Source organism: Erpetoichthys calabaricus, chromosome 3 (genome assembly GCF_900747795.2).
Source record: "Erpetoichthys calabaricus chromosome 3, fErpCal1.3, whole genome shotgun sequence".
Lineage (NCBI taxonomy): Eukaryota > Metazoa > Chordata > Cladistia > Polypteriformes > Polypteridae > Erpetoichthys > Erpetoichthys calabaricus.
The window spans coordinates 120,238,440-120,263,405 of NC_041396.2; the positions used below are offsets into that span (position 1 = coordinate 120,238,440).

Consider the following 24,966-nt stretch of genomic DNA (forward strand, 5'->3'; position numbering starts at 1 on the left):
AGATCAAACTGGATTTATTAAAGGCCGACACTTATCTTCCAATCTCCGACGCCTGTTTAATGTAATATATCCATCCATCCATCCATTTTCCAACCCGCTGAATCCGAACACAGGGTCACGGGGGTCTGCTGGAGTCAATCCCAGCCAACACAGGGCACAAGGCAGGAACCAATCCTGGGCAGGGTGCCAACCCACCGCAGGACACACACAAATACACCCACACACCAAGCACACACTAGGGCCAATTTAGAATCGCCAATCCACCTAACCTGCATGTCTTTGGACTGTGGGAGGAAACCGGAGCGCCCGGAGGAAACCCACGCAGACACGGGGAGAACATGCAAACTCCACGCAGGGAGGACCCGGGAAGCGAACCCGGGTCCCCAGGTCTCCCAACTGCGAGGCAGCAGCGCTACCCACTGCGCCACCGTGCCGCCTTAATGTAATATATTCACCAGCAAAGTCAAACGCCCCAGAGATATTACTATCATTAGACGCAGAAAAAGCATTTGATATGATTGAATGGAACTACCTTTTCACTGCATTGGAGAAATTTGGGTTTGGCCCGAATATTTGTGCATGGATCAAACTACTGTATACCAATCCAGAAGCTTCAGATTGTATTAACAACATTTATTCATACTACTTTAAACTAGAACGTGGCACCAGACAAGGATGCCCCTTGTCACCACTGCTGTTTGCAATCGCCATTGAACCACTGGTGGTTCACTGTCGAAATTCTTATCAGATAAAGGGGATTATCAGAGAAGGACTGGAACAGAAAATTTCTCTATATGCAGATGATATGGTTTTATATATATCAGACCCAGAAAACACTGTGCCTGCAGTTTTAACAGCACTCACAGAATTTCAAAAGATATCTGGTCTCAGAATTAATCTGAATAAAAGTATACTCTTTCCAGTGAATTCACAAGCATATAATATTAGATTGGACACCCTACCTTTTACCATAGCAGATCAGTTTAAATATCCATCCATCCATCCATTTTCCAACCCGCTGAATCTGAACACAGGGTCACGGGGGTCTGCTGGAGCCAATCCCAGCCAACACAGGGCACAAGGCAGGAACTAATCCTGGGCAGGGTGCCAACCCACCGCAGTCAGTTTAAATACCTTGGGGTAAATATCACAAGTAAATATAAAGCTCCTTATCAACAAAATTTTGCCGTGTGTTTGGAAAAAATTAAGCAAGACTTGCATAGATGGTCAACCCTTCATCTCACTCTAGCCGGAAGAATTAACGTTGTTAAGATGAATATCCTTTGTAAACTTTTTTAATTTCAAAACATTCCAATATATATCAATAAATCGTTTTTTTAAGCAATTAGATTCAACTATAACCTCATTTATTTGGAACTCAAAACACTCACGTATCCGAAATGCGACCCTACAAAGACCTCAGGCAGAAGGTGGCATGGCTTTACCTAATTTTCAGTTTTATTACTGGGCAGCAAGCATACAAGCCATAAAAACCTGGACACAAAAAAAATGAACACACACAGGCTTGGCCCGCAATAGAATTAAAATCCTGTAGTACTTCTTTATACTCCCTGCTCTGCGCTCCAATAAATGCAAGTTATCGCAAATATACTAATAACCCAATTGTGCTTAACTCACTCAGAATATGGAACCAACTTAGAAAGCATTTTAAGATGGAAAATCTTTTATCTGTGGCACCTCTGCAAGAGAACCACCTCTTTCAACCCTTGCAAACATATCCAGTTTTTCATACCTGGAAAAGATTTGGGATTAAATTGCTCAGAGATCTTTATATAGACAATATCTTTGCATCCTTTGAACAATTACGTTCCAAATTCAACCTCCCAGCTTAAAATTAGAAACTTTGTTAAACAGAAACTGCCTGATTTTCCTCATCTCGTACCCTCCACCATGCTGGAAAAAATACTGCTCAATTTCGAGGAATTAGACACCATTTCCGCATTATATAATATCTTATTAGAGTCCCTTCCTTTCAAAGATCCAAGAGGACATTGGGAAAAAGATCTCTTAATCAATATATCAGAAAAGGAGTGGAAGGTAGCATTGCAGAGAATTCACTCGAGCTCCATATGCGCAAAGCATAGAATTATTCAACTAAAAATTATATATTAAGCTCATCTGGCTCACTTAAAACTGTCCAAAATATTTCCAGGGCAAGATCCAACCTGCGAATGCTGCAACCTAGCTCCTGCCTCACTGGGTCACATGTTTTGGGCCTGCACCAAATTAACATCATTTTGGACCAAAATTTTTAAGTGCCTCTCAGACAGCCTTGGTGTCACAATCCCTCCTAACCCATTAACAGCTGTGTTCGGTGTTCTTCCAGATGGACTTGAAATGGAGAAGGACAAGCAAACGGTGATTGCATTCACTACACTTTTGGCACGCAGACTTATTTTTTTAAATTGGAAGAATCCTAACTCTCCTCTGATAAGTCAGTCAGAAACCGATGTTTTATATTATTTGAAATTGGAAAAAATCAAATTCTCAGTTAGAGGATCTGTACAGAATTTTTTCAAAACCTGGCAGGATCTAATCAGTAATATTTTTTGAAGAAGAAGAAATAATTATTTCCGCATTTCTTTCCCTTCTCCATTTTTTATTTACCTATATATATTTTTTCCTTTCTTTTGTTTATTTTTGCCCTATTAAAAAGCCCTAAGCAATTCTCCTTTGGCCATGCTCTCCTTCTCAAGGGTGGGTTTTGATTTGTCTTCAATTCTTTTTTGTATAAATTGATCTATTTGTATGGAATGATTACAATAAAATTAATAAAAAAAAACAACAGAAAAACATTATTTTTCTAATTTTGTGGCGCATATGTTAATACTTCACAAAGATGCCTTGCTTTATAGAGCATATTTAAAAATAATAAAATGTTATTAATATTCACTAACTAGCTATACACAATATATTACACATATCTTGTGAAATTATGTTGAGAAACATTTGACAACTGGAGGCAATAACTGTAAAAGAAAATACAAAGTTTGGTAAATTCTGGATTGTTTAATGGGTATTCATTTAGAATTCCTTCCTTATATTACATATTAAGAATTAAGCTTTTCATAATGTGTCAAAGACAATGGAATACAATACAAGTAAAGTTACACATCATCTGAAGAAAAATCCTGCTTCCAAAGGAATTCAGCAGTATATTTATTGCCTTGGTCACAGCTATCTTTGCATGTATAGATCACCAAGGTTCCCCAGTCAATGCTGGCTCCTATGTGATCCACATTCAGATGATTCAGCAACTGTGGCATTATCTGAAATAAAAAAAGTATATTTTTTACATGCCATTCAGTGGTAGAAAAATATATTTTTCACAAGTGCTTTTTATTTTTACGACACATACCAAAGTGAAACAGTAAGTCATTTTATTAAGATGTTGGACTTGACTACCTGTGTTGATGTCATAGATGTACACTTCAACCAAATCATGCAATATAAATGCCAAGATGAACCATTAAAATAAAAAAAAAAACAACAAATCATTTTTTGTAAATCTAGAACCGTCTTACTACATTCCTTTATTATTCCTGTATTTGAAGAGATCACTATAAAATTTCACAGTTTAAGTTTAATAATGAAATATAGACTGTAATTGCACTTTGAAAAAATCTTCAAGTTACTGGATATGTCATTGCTGTAACTGTTGTATGTGTCAGAAGAATGTTTTAAGAAATAAAAAGTCACACAAAAATAACCGCTCCATCTTTTGGGTAAGTATATACCAGCTCTGTTCCCTGATCAGAGTATTTATGATCTATTCTTCTATTCTTCCAAGCAGACTTGCCCAGGTTGTTCAGGTTACTCACATGATTGCCAAATGCACTGCCATTTTCTTATAATTCCATAGATTGTCAATCAGACAGAGAACAGACCTTTGACTGGACCAACAGGGAACATTCACCTCTTTGTCCATTGGTCTCTTTAAGGATACATTAGCTTATGCTTGGGAGTCACTGTAAATATGAAGGATGAATTTTTGCCCAAGCTTCAGTTTCTCTTGCAGTATTTTACTTGCATTTTCATCAACCATTCTTCCTTTCGTTTTAATCAAATTCCAAGTACCTTTTTGATAAAAACCAGCCTTATAAAATATAATGTTGCCATCTGAATGGTCTCAGATTCCCTGCTCTATATTATCCAACCTTATGACAAAGACGACTCAGTGCTGTTTTATCGGCAAAGGGAGGTTGTACAAAGTATTAAATACAATGAATGGTACCAATAGTCATGGTGCTTGTGGTTTTGTTAAAAAATCTTTATGATGAATTTTTTTTTTCACAGAAAAATTTGTTCAGTAAAAGGTTGAGTTTCTTTACGTCTTTTTCATTTTGAAATTAAGGTAAATCACTAAAATATATTTTTTTAAACAACGTTATTTTTACTTATCTGGACTGAGTATATCATTAAGGGGACAAGCCAGTAAATAAAAACCACTCAAGCATCACTTGGAAAAGCTATTTTTCGTCACATTGGAAGAGCCTCTTCCAATTTACTCGTGAGCACTACTGTTGACAATTGAAGTCCTCTCTATAGCACTACCACATGCTCAACTCAACAATGGGCTTGCTTGCTTACTGAATGACAATGTATAGCAACAATGCTCTCCAAGAATCTAACTGATTGTTTCTTTCTTGTATATTCGGGTCAGAAGAAACACGGCTAGCCTTACGCCGACTTTGTAGGGCAATTTGGGGAAAAATTTCTATAAAATAAAATAGCTGCAATAACTGCTGTATTGCAAAAGCACACATTTTCCTGTCAGCTTGTGCCAAGAAAATACACAGACTGGGTAGTGCATTTATTTGCTCACTAAAAAAGTAATTCACATCACACCAGAAGTGAGACATCTGCACAGCATAAACCTTCATCCGTTCATTTCATGCATGAAAAAACAGAAGCCTTCATAGTTACTTTTCTTTGTTGAATGTTTGCATGTCAGTTATTGGGAAAACTGCACTTTATTTTCATATTGAGTTTATACTTTTGTTTATCAGGTGAGCTGAACTTCCTGATGACTGTGATAAATTCTGTCCTAAATGTTGAAGCTATTGGTTTGGTGTTATCGCATCCCATTAACAGTTCTGCTGTATTTTTGTGTACTTTCTGTACTTTGTGTCTTGCAGCAGTTTGCAATGTGTAACTTGTAATGCCAAAGTGTGTGTGTCAGTGATAAAGCAGACATGGACAAATTTATTGGTACCCCTACAGCACATTGAAAGAGTGCCTTATGCTTCCTGAAAAGCGATTGAATGAAAAACAATTGTCCCACGTGTACCTGCATGCTGTTGATACGTCATCGAGTAAAGCAAACAAGTATGAAAAGAGAAAGTACTGCTTTTTCTACAATGGCTTGGGCACATTTATTGGTACCTAGCAAAGATCACCAATGAAGCTTTCAAAGAAAAGGACTCCATACCTACTGCAAAACTTGGAGGAGGCGCTGTTATTTTTGCTGCATCTGGCACAGGGTGCCTTGAGTCTCTGCAGGGATCCATGAAATCTCAAAACTATCAAGACATTTTAGCGACAAACATACTGCCCATGATTACCTCTAAACAACAAAATATTAGGTTATGGATCCCATCATTTTTGTCCATGCCATTTTCAATTGTGTTATTGCTAGAAATATTTTGTTTGTACTCTAAATAAGTAAAAAGCATGTCGACAAATTTGTCCACATCTGAGTTAATAGTTTTAAAAAAATAACTGTTCTAAAAGATTAGATAATGTCTATCCAATGATCATCACGTTTATCTATTTATATACAGTTGCAGTCATGGCCAAACACATCGGCACCCATGCAATTCTTTCAGAAAATGCACCACTTCTCCCAAAAAACTGTTGCAATTACAAATGCTTTGATATTCCAAATATTTTTTGCTTGCATTGGAACAAAACAAATCAGAGAAAGAAAAAAAAAAGTCAAATATGTCCAGTCCACTTCTGGAGTTTTGTGTGGAATGATATCAGGTTTGACTTTTTTCTTTGCTTTTTTTGTGTTGTTCCAATGCAAACAAAAGAAATAAACACACAAACTGCAGGGGTGCCAACATTTCTGGCTATGACACAGTGTAGCTGCGCTACAACTTAAAGGACTCCATTTCCCAGCTGCCTTGAGGGTGTAGCCCTGATTGGACGTTTGAGGAGAATGCAGGGGCCGCAGGGGACAAGACGGGCTGGAAATCTTAAAAGGGAGCTGGCTAAGCAGCAAGAGGCCCTGTTGTTTTGTGTTCACATGTTTGTCTTGTCTGCAATACCACCTGTAGAATATCGTTTCTATCCTGGATTGTCGAGCCTGTAAGGATGTATGGCCTTTCATTTGGGGAGTGTTGGATTGATCATCGTACTTCCATCGGAGGGAGTGCTCCCCAAATCTCATCAACCCTCATCACATCAGGACTACCAATAGGACTGTTTAATACATTACTTACAGAAATCTGTTCCCTGGATGGTCATCATTTCCTTCACTCCACTACCTCTACATTTGGACTGTTTATTGACTTGGTCGTTAGTGTTTGTTAGATGTTTATTGTTGTGTTAGTATTCAATATTGTCATGGTAAGAAATGGGCGGATTAGCTGTCTATTTGTTACTCATATTTTTGTTCAGTCAATATACAGCTTTATTAATTTACATCCTGTTATTTCATGTCTCTTTGTGTGAGTGGTGAGAGTGGGCTAAGGCTGGGTGAATTCCTGGAATCCTGGATGCACAGAATTATTACAAATTGAAATCCAGCGCTGCTAACTGCCCTGAATTTTACGGATTCCCTAAAATACATAAAACACCACTGAAATTCAGACCAGTGGTCAGCCTAACAGGCGGACCATCTTACAACTTGTCAAAAAGACTTTTCCAGTTACTCAAACATTTAACATATGACTCTGAATATTCGGTGAACAGCCCTGAGTTGGCATTACAGCACTTGAAAGATGTATCCATCCCAGAGGACGAGATCATGGTCTCGTTTGACGTTGTGTCACTATACACTATGATTCCGATTCATCTGGCCACAGAAACACTATTAATGAGACTGGAAAGCGACGCCACCATAGAGACAAGAACTAAACTGTCCATTAAAGACATAATGCACCTAATACCATTTTGCCAGAAAACTCATTTTCATTTCAACGGCAAATACTACACTCAGAAAGAAGGCACGCCAATGGGATCACCGTTATCAGGACTTCTAGCGGAACTGGTAATGCAGCGATTTGAAAACATGGCTCTATCCCAGTTCACACCCAAAATTTGGATACGCTATGTAGACGACACATTCGTCATACTAAAAAATAACCAGCTGAATGAATTCTACAACCACATCAACACAATATTCCCTGCAATCCAATTCACAATGGAAAAAGAAATTAACAGACACATCAGCTTCCTGGACATCTACATCAAAAGAAATAATGACGCCACCCTGACCACAAGTGTTTACCGTAAAGAATGCTACACAGACAAGATATTACACTTCACCAGCAACCACCCGGTATCTCATAAATGGAGCTGTGTTAAAACTCTATTCAGAAGAGTCCACACCCATTGTAATACGAAGGAAACAAAAATGAATGAGAGACGCTATCTCTTCTATCTTTTCACTTCAAACGGATACTCAAAAACATTCATTAATCGGAGCTTACACAGAAGACGCCAAAAAACTCAGCAAACAATTGAATTGAATCAGAACCCCCACCCCACCTGGCACTCACTCCCTTCTCACCACAAGGTGTCTAAAGGTACGGCGCGCATCCTGGCCAAGTCAGGCGTCAGAATAGCACACAAACCCAAGAACAATCTGCGCACGGTCCTGTTTAATGCTAAAAAGAAGAAATCAATAGCAGAAACACGAAACGCAGTTTATAGCATTCCATGCAGTTCTTGCGCAGCGGTATACATAGGACAAACTTCAAAAAGAATCGCAACACGTATACAGGAACATCGCAACGCCATCAGAAGAAAGGACTCACTTTCATTGATCTACACACATACTAAATCAACAGGACATACATTTAACTGGGACAATGTACTAAATGTACTAAAAGTGCCAGAGAGCTGGCCGAATCTTGGCTATCAAATGAGAACGCCATCAACAGACACTTGGACATAAATCCAGCATATGCAGACTTATGAAGAACATGTTCATAATAAATAAACTGTACACCCAATACCACCCACATCACACTGACTTAACCGCCACCCATGTAATGTTTTGCTATATATTGCCTTTGATTCTTGTAAGTCTAAGTATTATCCTCTGATGAAGACCCCTGGCAGGGGTTGAAAGCTCAGGAATAAAAACTACTTTATGATACGTGATTAATTTTTTCTCCCTTTGTGGATCTCCAGCTGCAAATATGCAAACCGTATCACAGACCTTCTCTTCCATATATATATATATATATATATATATATATATATATATATATATATATATATATATATATATTATCCCAGATCACACCCAAAATTTGGATACGCTATGTAGACGACACATTCGTCATACTAAAAAAGGACCAGCTGAATGAGTTCTACAATCATATCAACACAATATTACCCACAATCCAGTTCACAATGGAAAAAGAAATGAACCGACACATCAGCTTCCTGGACATCTACATCAAAAGAAGTAATGACGCCACCCTGACCACAAGTGTTTACCGCAAAGAATGCTACGCAGACAAGATTTTACACTTCACCAGCAACCACCCGGTATCTCATAAACGGAGCTGTGTGAAAACCCTATTCAGACGAGTCCACACTCATTGTAATACTAAGGAAACAAAAATTAATGAGAGACGCTATCTCTTCCACCTTTTCACCTCAAACGGATACTCAAAAACATTCATTAATCGGAGCTTACACAGGAGATGCCAGATAACTCAGCAAACAATCGACTTAAATCAGAACCCCCACCCCACCTGGCACTCACTCCCTTATCACCACAAGGTGTCAGAAGGTACAGCGCGCATCCTGACCAAGTGGGGTGTCAGAATAGCACACAAACCCACGAACAATCTGCACACAGTCCTCTTTAATGCCAAAAACAAGAAATCGACAGCAGAAACACGAAACGCAGTTTATAGTATCCCATGCAATTCTTGCTCAGCGGTATACATAGGACAAACTTCAAAAAGAATCTCAACACGTGTGCAGGAATATCGCAACGCCGTCAGAAGAAAGGACGCACTATCATTGATCTATGCACATACTAAATCGACAGGACATACTTTCAACTGGGACAATGTAAAAGTAAAATTTAAGGCCAGTACTAAAAGTGCCAGAGAGTTGGCCGAGTCTTGGCTATCAAATGAAAACGCCATCAACAGACACTTGGACATAAATCCAGCATATGCTAACTTAAGAAGAACATATACATAATAACTAAATCACCTCCCCCAACCCCCCCACTTAATGTGTTGCTATATATTGCCTTTGATTCTTGTAAGTCTAAGCATTATCCTCTGATGAAGACCCCTGGTAGGGGTTGAAAGCTCAGCAATAAAAACTACTTTATGATACGTGATTCATTTTTTTTTTTTTTCTCCCCCTTTGTGGATCTCCAGCTGCAAATATGCAAACCGTATCACAGACCTTCTCTTCCATATATATATATATATATATATATATATATATATATATATATATATAGTTAAAATTGTTTATTTATTGCTTTAGAGTGATATATAGTGTACTGCTCGCTTCACTCGTCAACCCCTTTCCCATACCGCTATGCACCGTTGTGAAGAGGGGGGCTGAACGCACCCCAAGGAGAGGTGGTTACTCCATTTGAAACCCCTCTTAAACGGTGATACAATGGGAAACAACAGTTCTTTTTTTTTTTTTACCTCCTCTTTGCTCGATCAGATGCTGGCTTGCTGCTGCTTCTGTGCCGCGTCATCTACACTTTGCTTGCCTACCCTTCACCCCTCCCCCACCAGCACTACACGCTGTTGTGAAGAGGGGGCCTGAACGCACCACAAGGAGATGTGAAACCCCTCTTTAACACTAGAATTACCAGAGTCTACGAAAAAACTCGTAGATCTGGCCCACCTTAAAACCGTTCTCATCTCTCTTTTGTCTTCTAAATGTGCCGATTAAGAGGAGCAGCAAGCAGCCGGCTATTCCATCCCCCACCGTCGCAGAACGTTCACTAAGTTTTCCCAGCTCATGCCTTGTTTGATTATCTGGGAGTGACTAAACTGCTGGAGTTTTAGAATGGAAATAATAGATCGCTATTTGGAATACAGTAATCCCTCGCTATATCGCGCTTCGCCCTTCGCGGCTTCACTCCATCGCGGATTTTATATGTAAGCATATTTAAATATATATCGCGGATTTTTCGCTGCTTCGCGGGTTTTTGAGGACAATGGGTCTTTTAATTTCTGGTACATGCTTCCTCAGTTGGTTTGCCCAGTTGATTTCATACAAGGGACGCTATTAGCAGATGGCTGAGAAGCTACCCAGCTTACTTTTCTGTCAATCTTGCGCTGACTATCTGTGATCCTGACGTAGGGGGTGTGAGCAGGGGGGCTGTTCGCACACCTAGACGATACGGACGCTCGTCTAAAAATGCTGAAAGATTATCTTCACTTTGCTACCTTCTGTGTGCAGCTTTTAAGTATGCTGCACGGTGCTTCGCATACTTAAAAGCTCAAAGGGCACGTATTGATTTTTTTTATCTGTCTCTCTCTCTCTCACTCTCACTCTCTCTCTGCTCCTGACGGAGGGGGTGTGAGCTGCCGCCTTCAACAGCTTTGTGCCGCGGTGCTTCGCATACTTAAAAGCAAACAGCCCTATTGATTTATTTGCTCCTTTGAAGAGGAAGATATGTTTGCATTCTTTTAATTGTGAGACTGAACTGTCATCTCTGTCTTGTCATGGAGCACAGTTTAAACTTTTGAAAAAGAGACAAATGTTTGTTTGCAATGTTTGAATAACGTTCCTGTCTCTCTACAACCTCCTGTGTTTCTGCGCAAATCTGTGACCCAAGCATGACAATATAAAAATAACCATATAAACATATGGTTTCTACTTCGCGGATTTTCTTATTTCGCGGGTGGCTCTGGAACGCAACCCCCGCGATGGAGGAGGGATTACTGTACATGCATTTCATGCGTGTTCCGTTTCTACAGTAATCTGTGTAAATACATTGCTAAAACAGAAACTTTTTCATATTTTAGTAATAAATGTTACAAAATGTAGGCATAAACTATAGAATCTGTGAAGCCTGAAGTCCAAACATCAAATAAACACTTTCACAAAAGGTTCAAGGATGATACAACAGCTTCCGTGGCTTAACGCTATGGTTTGCTGACTTGGAGCACAGCTACCCTACCGTGCTACAGAGACGTGAGTTTGATTCCCAGCTTTGAAGAAAGTGTTATTTTTTTCCTCAAACGGACATTGAATTTATAAATTGGTATGCACTGTAAATCGTTAACTTTAAAATGTCAATCGCGGTTATTTCTGTTGATTAATTCATGCTTTTTTACTTAGAGTCAGAACAGGAGCTTTTTCAGCTTATTCAGCTTCTGATCTGACTCAAACAGCGCCAGTATAACTTCACACCTGATCTGATGCTGTTCGTTTTCAAATAATATTGCATTACTTCGACGATGTTTTCTGATTGGTACTATTCGCATCATAAAATGATTTCTTCAAAACGTCACATATATTTGTCTCTTTCTTTTTTTAAAATGTGTGTTGTAGCACTCAGCAACTGGCCACCTGCATGTTCTTGCGCACACTGAATAAGACAGCGCTATATGCAATCATCAGATTCAAATGTTAACAGTTATACAGTAATCCCTCCTCCATCGCGGGGGTTGCGTTCCAGAGCCACCCGCGAAATAAGAAAATCCGCGAAGTAGAAACCATATGTTTATATGGTTATTTTTATATTGTCATGCTTGGGTCACAGATTTGCGCAGAAACACAGGAGGTTGTAGTGAGACAGGAACGTTATTCAAACACTGCAAACAAACATTTGTCTCTTTTTCAAAAGTTTAAACTGTGCTCCATGACAAGACAGAGATGACAGTTCCGTCTCACAATTAAAAGAATGCAAACATATTTTCCTCTTCAAAGGAAACAGAGAGTAAAGCAAACAAATCAATAGGGCTGTTTGCTTTTAAGTATGTGAAGCACCGCGGCACAAAGCTGTTGAAGGCGGCAGCTCACACCCCCTCCGTCAGGAGCAGAGAGAGAGAGAGAGAGAGAGAGAGAGAGAGAGAGAGAGAGAGAGAGAGAGAGAGAGAGAGAGAGAGAGAGAGAGAGAGAGAGAGGAGAGAGAGAGAGAGAGAGAGAGAGAGAGAGAGAGAGAGAGAGAGAGAGAGAGAGAGAGAGAGAGAGAGAGAGAGAGAGAGAGAGAGAGAGAGAGTTTGTTTTTCAAACAAAAATCAATACGTGCCCTTTGAGCTTTTAAGTATGCAAAGCACCGTGCAGCATGTCCTTCAGGAAGCAGCTGCACACGTCCCTATCGTCTAGATGTGCGAACAGCCCCCCTGCTCACACCCCCCTACGTCAGCGCAACAGAGAGAGAGAGAGAAAAGTAAGTTGGGTAGCTTCTCAGCCATCTGCCAATAGCGTCCCTTGTATGAAATCAACTGGGCAAACCAACTGAGGAAGCATGTACCACAAATTAAAAGACCCATTGTCCGCAGAAACCCGCGAAGCAGCAAAACATCCGCGATATATATTTAAATATGCTTACATATAAAATCCGCGATGGAGTGAAGCCGCGAAAGGCGAAGCGCGATATAGCGAGGGATCACTGTATAGCACAGAATGGAAATCAGCAGTTCTTAGCATTCCACCACGCAAGCTGTCATATCAACCTCCTACTGTAACTTGCTTTCTTTTTTCTTCGGTTATAGTCTTGAATAAAAGTGCACTTGTTTTGTTATACTTTTACATCAACATATGTTCCTGTGTTTGAGTTACATGGGCATGCTCAAAAAATACACGTATAATGCCACGAAAAGTGCATGCAGACACTTCAGTTCGCAAGCACTGGTACGACAATGCAGTCACAAGTACACTGCAGAACTTTAGTGCGTCTTTATGTGAAAACAGCATCAGATGGGGAGTGTCTGATGATTGCATATAGCGCTGAAGTTACTGCTCTTTACTATGCTTTCCTCTGCATGTCCTGGAGTACAAAAGAAACAGCATACAGCAACACGTGGGGACTGGCAATATTGGGGGAAAAAAACACGCGGTCGTATGTATCGTGATACACTGCAGAACTATAGCGCGTCTTTATGTGAAAACAGCAGTGTCAGATGGGGGGTGGTAGGGAAGGATCCTGAACGTGACTGAGACAATGAAAAGTGAATTTAAAAAAAAAATAAAGCTAACCTTTACAAATATAAATTACACCGGCTGTTACAGACTGAAATCAAATGTATCTTTTTATTCTAAAATAGTGAAAATAAGAACACTTCTCAAAAGGGAGTTGTGCAGGATAGAACTCATGACCTTTTGATTCCCAGTCAGCGACTGATACTGTTGCGCCACGGAAGCAGTGATAGCTAATGCGTGTCAATGTCGCACACTAAGGCGGCTTTTTTGGCGGTGGCTTTTTTTTTGTACCTTTTCTGAAAGTGTTTCTTTGATATTTGGACTTCAGGCTTCATACATTATATAGTTTATGCCTACATTTTGTCATTTGCTACTAGAATATATAAAACGTTTCTGTTTTAACAATGTGTTTACACAGATTACTGTAGAAATGCAACACATATGAAATGCGTGTGTTCCAAATAACAATCTATTATTTCTACTCTAAAACTCCACTTCACTCCCAGATAATCAATCAAGGCATGAGCTGGGAAAAGCTCGTTTACGTTCTAAGTCGTTGGGGGGATGGAATAGCCGGCTGCTGGCAGCTTGTCTTTATCAGTACATTTAGATGACAAAAGACGCTGGCGGAGAGGTGAGAACGGTTTTAAGAAGCGATCTCTTTTCACTGTTCCGCTATTTCACTGAGTAATATTTTCCGTTTGTTTGCGCTAATGCGAGCCTTACGATCATTTTCTTGAGACTTCTGAATTTTCCTACTTCCATTATCTCTAATTAGCTCTGCATGTGTATCACGGGACTTGCTTCCAAAGGTTGTAAGTATGACGTGACCTGCCAGTCTCGCGGGAAGTGAAACTGTTTCTCGGTCTCTCAAAGATCTCTCTTCAAAAGATCACGTCTCATCCCAAGTTTTTTATTTTTATAATAGAGAGATGTTTGTATGTATACATACGTTTTTTGTTTCTAAAAAAACTAAAGAAAACAACTGCTGCCAAAATACTTATTTTGAAAGATTGTTTAGGTTTAAGAGACTAAATGTTTCCAAAAGGGACACTTTATTTTCAAACAAGAGGACACCTTATGCCAAACAGTATAACTGCAATGCTATAGGATAAGCTTGGTACAATGACAGTTGACAAGACTGGGACACAAAAGATAATTGATTCCAGATATATGAATCACAGAATGTCATGGTTATGTACTATGATATCCAGTCTTTTAGAGAGAAATCACCTTTTTGTACTTTATTTAGTTGATATTGTTGTAAACAAAGGTTTTAAATCATATAAATCCTTTCTTTTAAAAATATGAAGTGCTGTACTCACTACTCTTCAGGCTTTTGAAGCTCCTTTATTACATAAGCAGAGAAATAACCATTTAATGGTGGGTATGTAATTTAAGGTCAAATTCGCAATAATGTCAAAAACTCCTTAGTACATAAAGGGTTAAGTCTATATTACCCAGACCTACTTTGAAGTAAATGAATCTGCCCATAACCTCCTCACCTCCACCGCTTACAGTATAATTGAGACATACTTAACATATAAACATATACATAAATTAGCTGAACACTCCCACACTGCTTAATCTCAGCTACACTGGGTGCAAGGCAGACTAGAGAAAGGTGGCAGTGATGGCGTGGATGAGATGTGAAGGAGTTTGTTTCATAACAGTGGTTTTACAATTTAATCACTTAAATCAATATATCATACAAGACTCATTTCGAATAATAGACTCTTGAAGTACTATATTTCAGAAAACATAGAAATTGCATGCACATTATATTGTCAGGCAATAGTCATAGAATACCATAAACAGTCAAAAAGGTAAGTCTGAAGGTGTTTTTTTATTTTGCATTTCACATTTTTCTTAAAAGATCTGTGTCACATGAGTGAAATAAAATCTAGATTGAACTTACAAACTAAATTGTTCTGGGGTTGCAGTATATTTAGACCACCTGTACAAGATATAGCTTACAGAGATGATGACAATACAAACAACTGTGGCAAGAGTGTCTCATAAACATGAACATATAAATTTAATTTAGGTCCCAGAAATAACTATGAATAGTTATTCCAGTTAATAATTCTGCTACTTAATAACAGAAACATAGCAATAATTCATTAAATAACTGGTCTTCACATTTTACTTACTACAATCAACTTTTACAATGACAACTTCACTTTAAGGCCAAAAGTCAACACAGCACAGTGTTGTTCAATTTTATTTTTAAAATGCTCACTTTATTTTATTTTGTTAAAAAATATGTACATGTTAAGGTCAATACAGTTACCTTGTGCTAGAGTCAAAGCCTAAGTTGATTTGAAAATAGATTTTCAATAAAGTTTAACACATTCTTTTTTAATTTTGACGTAATTTAAAGTTCATGGCTCTGTGACTTTGTCTAACAACAAACTATCAATTACTTCTGGGTGTGCATTTATAATACTTTAGTATCCTTTTAATAAATAACATTGTTTTCTGCCACAACACAAACTGACACCTGTTTATACAGACACATACTGTATCCTCTTTAATAAAATCCCTGTTCGCATCCAGGTGTCCATGTGTGGGTGTCTTCTGGTGAAGTGCGCATGCGCGGGGCATGGTGCAATGCGCGATATTACTGTCAAAAAAGTTAGAGGCGTTTTACGGAAATACAAACCAGTATTACTGCGAGAGGAAATTAAAGGTACACAATACAGTGACGCATATTACAGCCACATACAAGCCAGTATAACTGTCCATCCATCCATCCATTGTCTCCCGCTTATCCGAGGTCGGGTCGCGGGGGCAGCAGCTTGAGCAGAGATGCCCAGACTTCCCTCTCCCCGGCCACTTCTTCTAGCTCTTCTGGGAGAATCCCAAGGCGTTCCCAGGCCAGTCGAGAGACATAGTCCCTCCAACGTGTCCTGGGTCTTCCCTGGGGCCTCCTCCCGGTTGGACGTGCCCGGAACACCTCACCAGGGAGGCGTCCAGGAGGCATCCTGATCAGATGCCCAAGCCACCTCATCTGACTCCTCTCGATGCGGAGGAGCAGCGGCTCTACTCTGAGCCCCTCCCGGATGACTGAGCTTCTCACCCTATCTTTAAGGGAAAGCCCAGACACCCTGCGGAGGAAACTCATTTCAGCCGCTTGTATTCGCGATCTCGTTCTTTCGGTCACTACCCATAGTTCATGACCATAGGTGAGGGTAGGAACATAGATCGACTGGTAAATTGAGAGCTTCGCCTTGCGGCTCAGCTCCTTTTTCACCACGACAGACCGATGCAGCGCCCGCATTACTGCGGATGCCGCACCGATCCGCCTGTCGATCTCACGCTCCATTCTTCCCTCACTCGTGAACAAGATCCCGAGATACTTGAACTCCTCCACTTGAGGCAGGATCTCGCTACCAACCCTGAGAGGGCACTCCACCCTTTTCCGGCTGAGGACCATGGTCTCGGATTTGGAGGTGCTGATTCTCATCCCAGCTGCTTCACACTCAGCTGCGAACCGATCCAGAGAGAGCTGAAGATCACGGCCTGATGAAGCAAACAGGACAACATCATCTGCAAAAAGCAGTGACCCAATCCTGAGCCCACCAAACCGTATAACTGTCAGAAGAGATTAAAGGCATATTACCGACGCGCACGCCTGTATTACCGCCAGAGAAAATTAAAGGTATATTATGAATTAAAGGTATATTATGGCCGTACAAGCCAGCGGACGTACAAGATGGCATCCTTCAATAAGGGCACGCACAAAAAGGCGAGCCTCAAAAGGGCGACCTCAATTGGGTGCAGCGAATAAAGGTAAATAAAGATCTGCACCTTTGTTGCTCTTCACATATTCCAGAGCCATTTGAACTAAATTATCTACGAACGCCTTTATTCGCCACGCTCAATTGAGGTCGCCCTTTTGAAGCTCGCCTTTTTGCGCGCGCCCTTATTGAATAGAGCCGTACAAGACAGTATTACTGTCACAGAAAATTAAAGACACACAATACACGGCGGCAGCCCACGAAGAACAGTCAGCTCAGCAAGTAAACATCAACAAAAGAAAGGCTGAAAGAAAGAAAAATACGACCAACAAAAAGAATGAGGTTAAAGTCCCTTGCCATTAATATAGACTGTTCCTACTAATGTTTATGCACTACTGTTCTAGCGCCCGTTATTGTAACGGGCTAAATGACTAGTATTACATAAGTCTTAAGATCTCATGCCAACAACAATCATTAAACAAACAACCAAGTGAAAAACAACCTGACAAAGAGGCTTGAATATGATGAACGCTCAACCATGATGAATGCAGTGTGTCGTATGTGCCGAGTTAATGTCAAATAATAATCCTAAACCTTCATTGTTATGGAGACACTTGGAAACAAAACATCTTAAAAAGATAACCCAAGGACATTTCTTTCAAAGAGCATCATCTTATCTTTTGCCATGCAAATAAATGCGGTCTATACTAGAAAGCAATACCAAAAAGCTTCATACATGGTGAGTAACGGTCAGTCAGACATGCTTCACAATATAGTTAAGGAATTACTATAGCCAGCTTCTACAGACAGGCATAATATAATGGACGGAGAGAAGGCAAAAAGAGCAATACATATAGTGCCATCATCAAACAAGACTGCCTCATGGCACATTGATGACATACCAGAAGATCTTCTAGCATAGTTAATGCCACAAATGAAGATTGAATCTACTGGTATAGTGAACCTGGCCCAGCTGTTTCTATAAATTGCTGTTTGTCATAATAAAGTATCTATCTATCTATCTATCTATCTATCTATCTATCTATCTATCTATCTATCTATCTATCTATCTATCTATCTATCTATCTATCTATCTATCTATCTATCTATCTATCTATCTATCTATCTATCTATCTATCTATCTATCTATCTATCTATCTAATGTTATTTATTTGCTAAGCTTCTGTAAAAAGCAAAATTTCCATCTGGAGACACAAAGTTCTATCCGTCTATAATTGTTAAAAACTGGATGTTTGCTACATCAGCACTTTCACTCATGAGCAGCCACTAACTGAACAAGAGGTTAAAACTAGGGAACATTACATGATTTCTAGACAGTGAACAAATGTCAGACTTAATGGCTGCAGTTGCTTGATTTTGTTGCCTTGAGGATATCGGAATACATGACTAGGAATTGCATGGAATGACAAATTACACAACTGTGTGATGAATTTCAAACTACCAAAGTATTACAAGCTCACCTCAGTCTGACAGTCAACTGATGAGCTGCCTGACTGTGCTGGTGCCTGTATGAATGCTTGCTGGGTATGGCAAATTCAGCCACAATCTCTGCCCATATTTGTTCAATTCTGTCATGGCATAACAGACATGAAACATGTTTGTTTCTGCAGTCTAAAAACACTAACCATAACCCACTGTTTTTTTTTCTGCACATATCTGCACTGTATGCAATAAACCTCTTGGCGAGCACTCATTGGATGCCGGCTCTTTCACATACATACAAAATCAACCAGTTACTTTTGTCGATGCAAGTCACAGACCAGTCTGACTGAGTCGTGAAGCTTGTCAAACTACATTACCGATGGTCACAGGAGCGTGCTGTGACTGCTCCTGACTCTCTAAGATTATTTAAATGAAGACTACAACTGAAAATTGCTGGAAAAGTTGTGTCATGTGACAGAGGCTTTAATAGAGATTGCACGTAGAATAAATACGGAGCATGTAACAAGAATAAATGGTAAGTGGACTAAGTCAAAAATTAAATCATGAATTGTGTTTTTATGTAGAATATATTTACCACATGACAATTATTTTCTTACACACATAGTCTGCCAAGTCTTGTTGTTGAACTACTGAGGTAGATCAATTGAGATTGACTGGTCATGTTGGGCTAAATGGTTTTCTAATATTGAAACATTTTTTGCACTCTTGTTCTTTTCATATCAAACCCCTTTCCTTTTCTTTTGAAAGTCACCAATAACCAAATAGAGAAAATTAAGCTAAATTTAGTATCAACATTATTCTGTTATTTTCATATTCTTGACATTAACCTTCAAAGGTAGCATAACTATATTACTAAACTTTGTTTTTTTTTTTTTTTACTTTTTCAGCATTTATAACTTACAGCATATCAAAATGAAATAAAAAAATTAAACATACCTGAAATTCAAAAATTCGTTCAGCTCCACAATCACAGTTGGGAATCTCTACTTTACTAGGTATTTTATCACAAACCCATAATGGAGATCCACCTCTGCAGTAGCGCAATATCTAACAAGAAGGGAAAAAACAGAAAATAAAAAACTTTGTAAGTATAGTTAATACTCAAGTAAATTACATAGCTATAAAATACACGTTAAAAACCAAATGTACATATCACTTTCCAAGTCCTAATTACGTAAAACAAAACACTAAACAAAATATATATTCATAGTTTCCCAAGACTCATCTCTGGATAAACAGGGCTGGAGGACAGATATGTTGATAAGAAATTCAGACTAACATGTGTGACACAGAAACTATTTAAACAAAGATTTTTTGAATTGCCTTCCACTCCATACTGGAATAAGTTATTTCTTGTCTGAAAGCATCTTCAGTGGGTGGGTAAACACACTTAGAAATGTGAGTCAGCCAGTGATATAATGCAGTTAGCAGAATGTGCATATTCAAGGATTAGCATTCAGGAGGTGTTCCTGCAGAAGACTGGCAAGAGTTCCATTAGTCCAAAAAGTTTACTGTGCATAAGCTTATCTTGTACAGAAATAATAAATTGTAATACTGTTATATTAATGAAGTATTACTATAATGAACATTTTTTTTTTTTTTTAATATTTTTATTTTATTAATTTTCATTGTAATCATTCCATACAAACAGATCAATTTATAACCCAACAAATTTGAAGACTAATCAAACCCCACCCCTGAGAAGGAGAGCTTAGCTAAAGGAAAATTGCTTTAGGTTTTTTAATAAGGCAACATTAAACAAAAGAAAGGGAGAAGTGAATATCTATGTAAATAAGAGATGGAGAAGGGAGTTAAATGCAATAATAGTTATTTCTCTTATTCTAAAATAATATTGATTAAATCCTGCCATGTTTTGAAAAAATGTTGTACAGATCCTCTAACTGAGAATTTGATTTTTTCCAATTTCAAATAATATAAAACATCGGTTTCCCACTGACTTATAAGAGGAGAATTAGGATTCTTCCAATTTAACAAAATAAGTCTGCGTGCCAAAAGTGTAGTGAATGCAATCACAGTTTGCTTGTCCTTCTCTACTTCAAGTCCATCTGGAAGAACACCGAACACAGCTGTTAATGGGTTAGGAGGGATTGTGATACCAAGGCTGTCTGAGAGGCACTTAAAAATTTTTGTCCAAAATGATGTTAGTTTAGTGCAGGCCCAAAACATGTGACCCAGTGAGGCAGGGGCTTGGTTGCAGCGTTCGCAGGTTGGATCCTGCCCTGGAAACATTTTGGACAGTTTTAAGAGAGACAGATGGGCTCGATATATAATTTTTAGTTGAATAATTCTATGCTTTGCGCATATAGAACTCGAGTGAATTTTCTGCTTTGCTACCTTCCACTCCTTTTCTGATATATGGATTAAGAGATCTTCTTCCCAATGTCCTCTTGGATCTTTGAAAGGTAGGGACTCTAATAAGATTTTATATATTGCGGAAATAGTGTTTGTTTCCTCGAAATTGAGCAGTATTTTTTCAGCATTGTGGAGGGTGCAAGGTGGGGGAAATCGGGCAATTTCTGTTTAACAAAATTTCTAATTTGAAGATAGTAAAAGAAATGTGTAGCTGGGAGGTTGAATTTTGAACGTAATTGTTCAAAAGATGTAAATATGTTGTCTATATAAAGATCTCTGAGCATTTTAATCCCAAAACTTTTCCAGGTATTAAAAACTGGATATACTTGCGAAGGTTGAAAGAGGTGGTTCTCTTGCAGAGGTGCCACTGATAAAAGATTTTCCATCTTAAAATGCTTCCTAATTTGGTTCCATATTCTGAGTGAGTAAAGCACAATTGGGTTATTAGTATATTTGTGATAACTTTCATTTATTGGAGGGCAGAGCAGGGAATATAAAGAAGTACTACAGGATTTTACTTCTATTGCGGACCAAGCCTGTGTATGTTCATTTATTTGTGTCCAGGTTTTTATGGCTTGTATGTTTGCTGCCCAGTAATAAAACTGAAAATTAGGTAAAGCCATGCCACCTTCTGCCTGAGGTCTTTGTAGGGTCGCTCTTCGGATACGTGGTTGTTTTGAGTTCCAAATGAATGAGGTTATTATTGAATCTAACTGTTTAAAAAATGATTTATTGATATATATTGAAATGTTTTGAAATAAAAAGAGAAGTTTAGGAAGGATATTCATCTTAATGTTAATTCTTCCGGCTAGAGTGAGATGAAGGGTTGACCATCTATGCAAGTCTTGCTTAATTTTTTCCATACAGACGCCAAAATTTTGTTGATAAAGAGCTTTATGTTTACTTGTGATATTTACCCTTGTACAGAAATAAGAAATTGTAATACTGTTATATTAATGAAGTATTACTATAATGAACATTAATTAACATTAATTAAATTAGATTCTGAATATATTTTTATATTTTATTTCATTTTAGTATTGTTTAGTTATATTAGATTTGCTGGTACATTACTGAGCAAGTTAACAGCCTTTAAAGGGCCTGCTATTAAAAAAACTTTTCTTGTTATCTGCTTTTTCTTGATAACCTAGTGTGGTGCTGCCACCTAGAGTAACTTTCACCCCTAATTTTCAAAAGGAACAGCATCAGGTTGCTCGAGGGCATAGTCAAAAATGTGACTTGTGCAGCTTGAAAACATTGAAGCTTCTGTCAATTATGGATACTTACAGAATGCCCATGAATGGGTTGTACACCCAGTTTTCCTAGATAAAGCATGCTATGTAAAATAATTCACTCTTGAAAGTTTATTACACTATAATTTATATGTATATAAATATGCATTCCACGTCCCAAGAGCCAGCTTCTGTAGCCGAGGATTGGACCGCCAAGGTCCCCGCCTTCAGCCACCACCCAACTTACACTGCACCCGACCTCCTTGGCCCCTCCCATAGGTGGTGAGCCCATGGTAAGGGGGACCCACATTGCCTCTTCGGGCTATGCCCGGCCAAGCCCCATGGGTGCAAGCCCGGCCATCAGGCGCTCGCCATCGAGCCCCACCTCCAGGAGACCTTGGCGGTCCGATCCTCGGCTACAGAAGCTGGCTCTTGGGACGTGGAATGTCACCTCTCTGAAGGGGAAGGAGCCTGAGCTAGTGCGCGAGGTTGAGAGGTTCCGGCTAGATATAGTCGGGCTCACCTCGACGCACAGCTTGGAATCTGGAACCAATCTCCTTGAGAGGGGCTGGACTCTCTACCACTCTGGAGTTGCCCCCGGTGAGAGGCTCCGAGCGGGTGTGGGCATATTTATTGCCCCCCCGACTTGGAGCCTGTACATTGGGGTTTACCCCAGTGGACGAGAGGGTAGCCTCCCTCCGCCTTTGGGTGGGGGGACGGGTCCTAACTGTTATTTGTGCGAATGCACCGAACGGCAGTTTAGAGTACCCACCCTTTTTGGAGTCCCTGGAGGGGGAGCTAGAGGGCATATCTTCTGGGGACTCCCTCGTGTTGCTGGGAGACTTCAATGATCACGTGGGCAATGACAGTGAGACCTGGAAGGGCGTGATTGGGAGGAATGGCCCCCCCGATCTAAACCCAAGTGGTGTTTTGTTATTGGACTTCTGTGCTCGTCACGGATTGTCCATAACGAACACTATGTTCAAGCATAGGGGTGTTCATATGTGCACTTGGCACCAGGACACCCTAGGCCTCAGTTTGATGATCGACTTTGTGGTCATGTCATCGGACTTGCGGCCACATGTCTTGGACACTCGGGTGAAGACAGGGGCGGAGCTGTCAACTGATCACCACCTGGTGGTGAGTTGGCTTCGATGGTGGGGGAGGATGCCGGTCAGGCCTGGTAGGCCCAAACGTGTTGCGAGGGTCTGCTGGGAATGACTGGCAGAGCCCCCTGTCAGAAGTAGCTTTAACTCCCACCTCCGGCAGAACTTCGACCACGTCCCAAGGGAGGTGGGGGACACTGAGTCCGAATATGCCATGTTCTGTGCCTCTATTGTTGAGGTGGCTGACCGGAGCTGTGGCATTAAGGTGGTCGGTGCCTGTCGTGGCGGCAATCCCCGAACCCGTTGGTGGACACTGGCGGTGAGGGATGCTGTCAAGCTGAAGGAGTCCTACCGGTCCCTTTTGTCCTAAGGGACTCTGGAGGCAGCTAATAGGTACCGGCAGACCAAGCGGAATGCAGCTTCAGTGGTTGCTGAGGCAAAAACTCGGGCATGGGAGGAGTTTGGGTAGGCCATGGAGAACGACTTTCAGACGGCTTCGAGGAGATTCTGGTCCACCGTCCGGCGTCTCAGGAGGGGGAAGCAGTGCAGTGTCAACACTGTGTATGGTGGGGATGGTGCGCTGCTGACCTCGACTCGGGAACAGTGGACCAGCTCTACACCCTTAGCAGGGTCCTGGAGGGTGTATGGGAGTTTGCCCAACCAGTCTACATGTGTTTTGTGGACTTGGAAAAGGTATTCGACCATGTCCCTCGGGGAATCCTGTGGGGTGCTCAGAGAGTATGGGGTACCGGACCCCCTGATAAATGTTGTTCGGTCCCTGTACGATCAGTGCCAGAGCTTGGTCCGCATTGCCGGCAGTAAGTCAAACCCGTTTCCAGTGAGAGTTGGACTCCGCCAGGGCTGCCCTTTGTCACCGATTCTGTTCATAACTTTTATGGACAGAATCTCTAGGCGCAGCCAGGGTGTTGAGGGGGTCCGGTTTGGTGGACTCAGGATTGGGTCACTGCTTTTTGCAGATGATGTTGTCCTGTTTGCTTCATCAGGCCGTGATCTTCAGCTCTCTCTGGATCGGTTCGCGGCTGAGTGTGAAGTGGCTGGGATGGGAATCAGCACCTCCAAATCCGAGACCATGGTCCTCAGCCGGAAAAGGGTGGAGTGCCCTCTCAGGGTTGGGAGCGAGATCCTGCCTCAAGTGGAGGAGTTCAAGTATCTCGGGTTCTTGTTCACGAGTGAGAGAAGAATGGTGCGTGAGATCGACAGGCGGATCGGTGCGGCGTCCGCAGTGATGCGGGCTCTGCATCGGTCTGTCGTGGTGAAAAAGGAGCTGAGCCGTAAGGCAAAGCTCTCAATTTACCAGTCGATCTATGTTCCAACCCTCACTTATTGTCATGAGCTATGGGTAGTGACCGAAAGAACAAGATCGCGAATACAAGCGGCTGAAATGAGTTTCCTCCACAGGGTGTCTGGGCTCTCCCTTAAAAATAAGGTGAGAAGCTCAGTCATCCGGGAGGGGCACAGAGTAGAGCCGCTGCTCCTCCGTATCGAGAGGAGTCAGATGAGTTGGCTCGGGCATCTGATCAGGATGCCTCCTGGACGCCTCCCTGGTGAGGTGTTCCGGGCACGTCCAACTGGGAGGAGGCCCCGGGGAAGACCCAGGACACACTGGAGGGACTATGTCTCCCGGCTGGCCTGGGAACGCCTTGGGATTCTCCCGGAAGAGCTAGAAGAAGTGGCTGGAGAGAGGGA

The 24,966-nt window shown here is 40.5% G+C and overlaps 1 protein-coding gene across 2 annotated transcripts in view; it reads right to left on the bottom strand.

Moving 5' to 3' along the window:
• Positions 1–2,995: 2,995 nt before the first annotated feature.
• Positions 2,996–24,966, bottom strand: part of pdcd2 (programmed cell death 2) — a 78,555-nt gene continuing 56,584 nt past the window's right edge. For both annotated transcript variants that reach the window (XM_051924277.1, XM_028797328.2), the window contains exons 5-6: positions 19,485–19,595; positions 2,996–3,290 (exon numbers count right to left, since the gene is read on the bottom strand). In XM_051924277.1, coding sequence (XP_051780237.1) covers positions 3,129–3,290; positions 19,485–19,595 — 273 coding nt within the window. In that variant the 3' untranslated portion in view covers positions 2,996–3,128. The remainder of the gene's footprint in view (positions 3,291–19,484; positions 19,596–24,966) is intronic.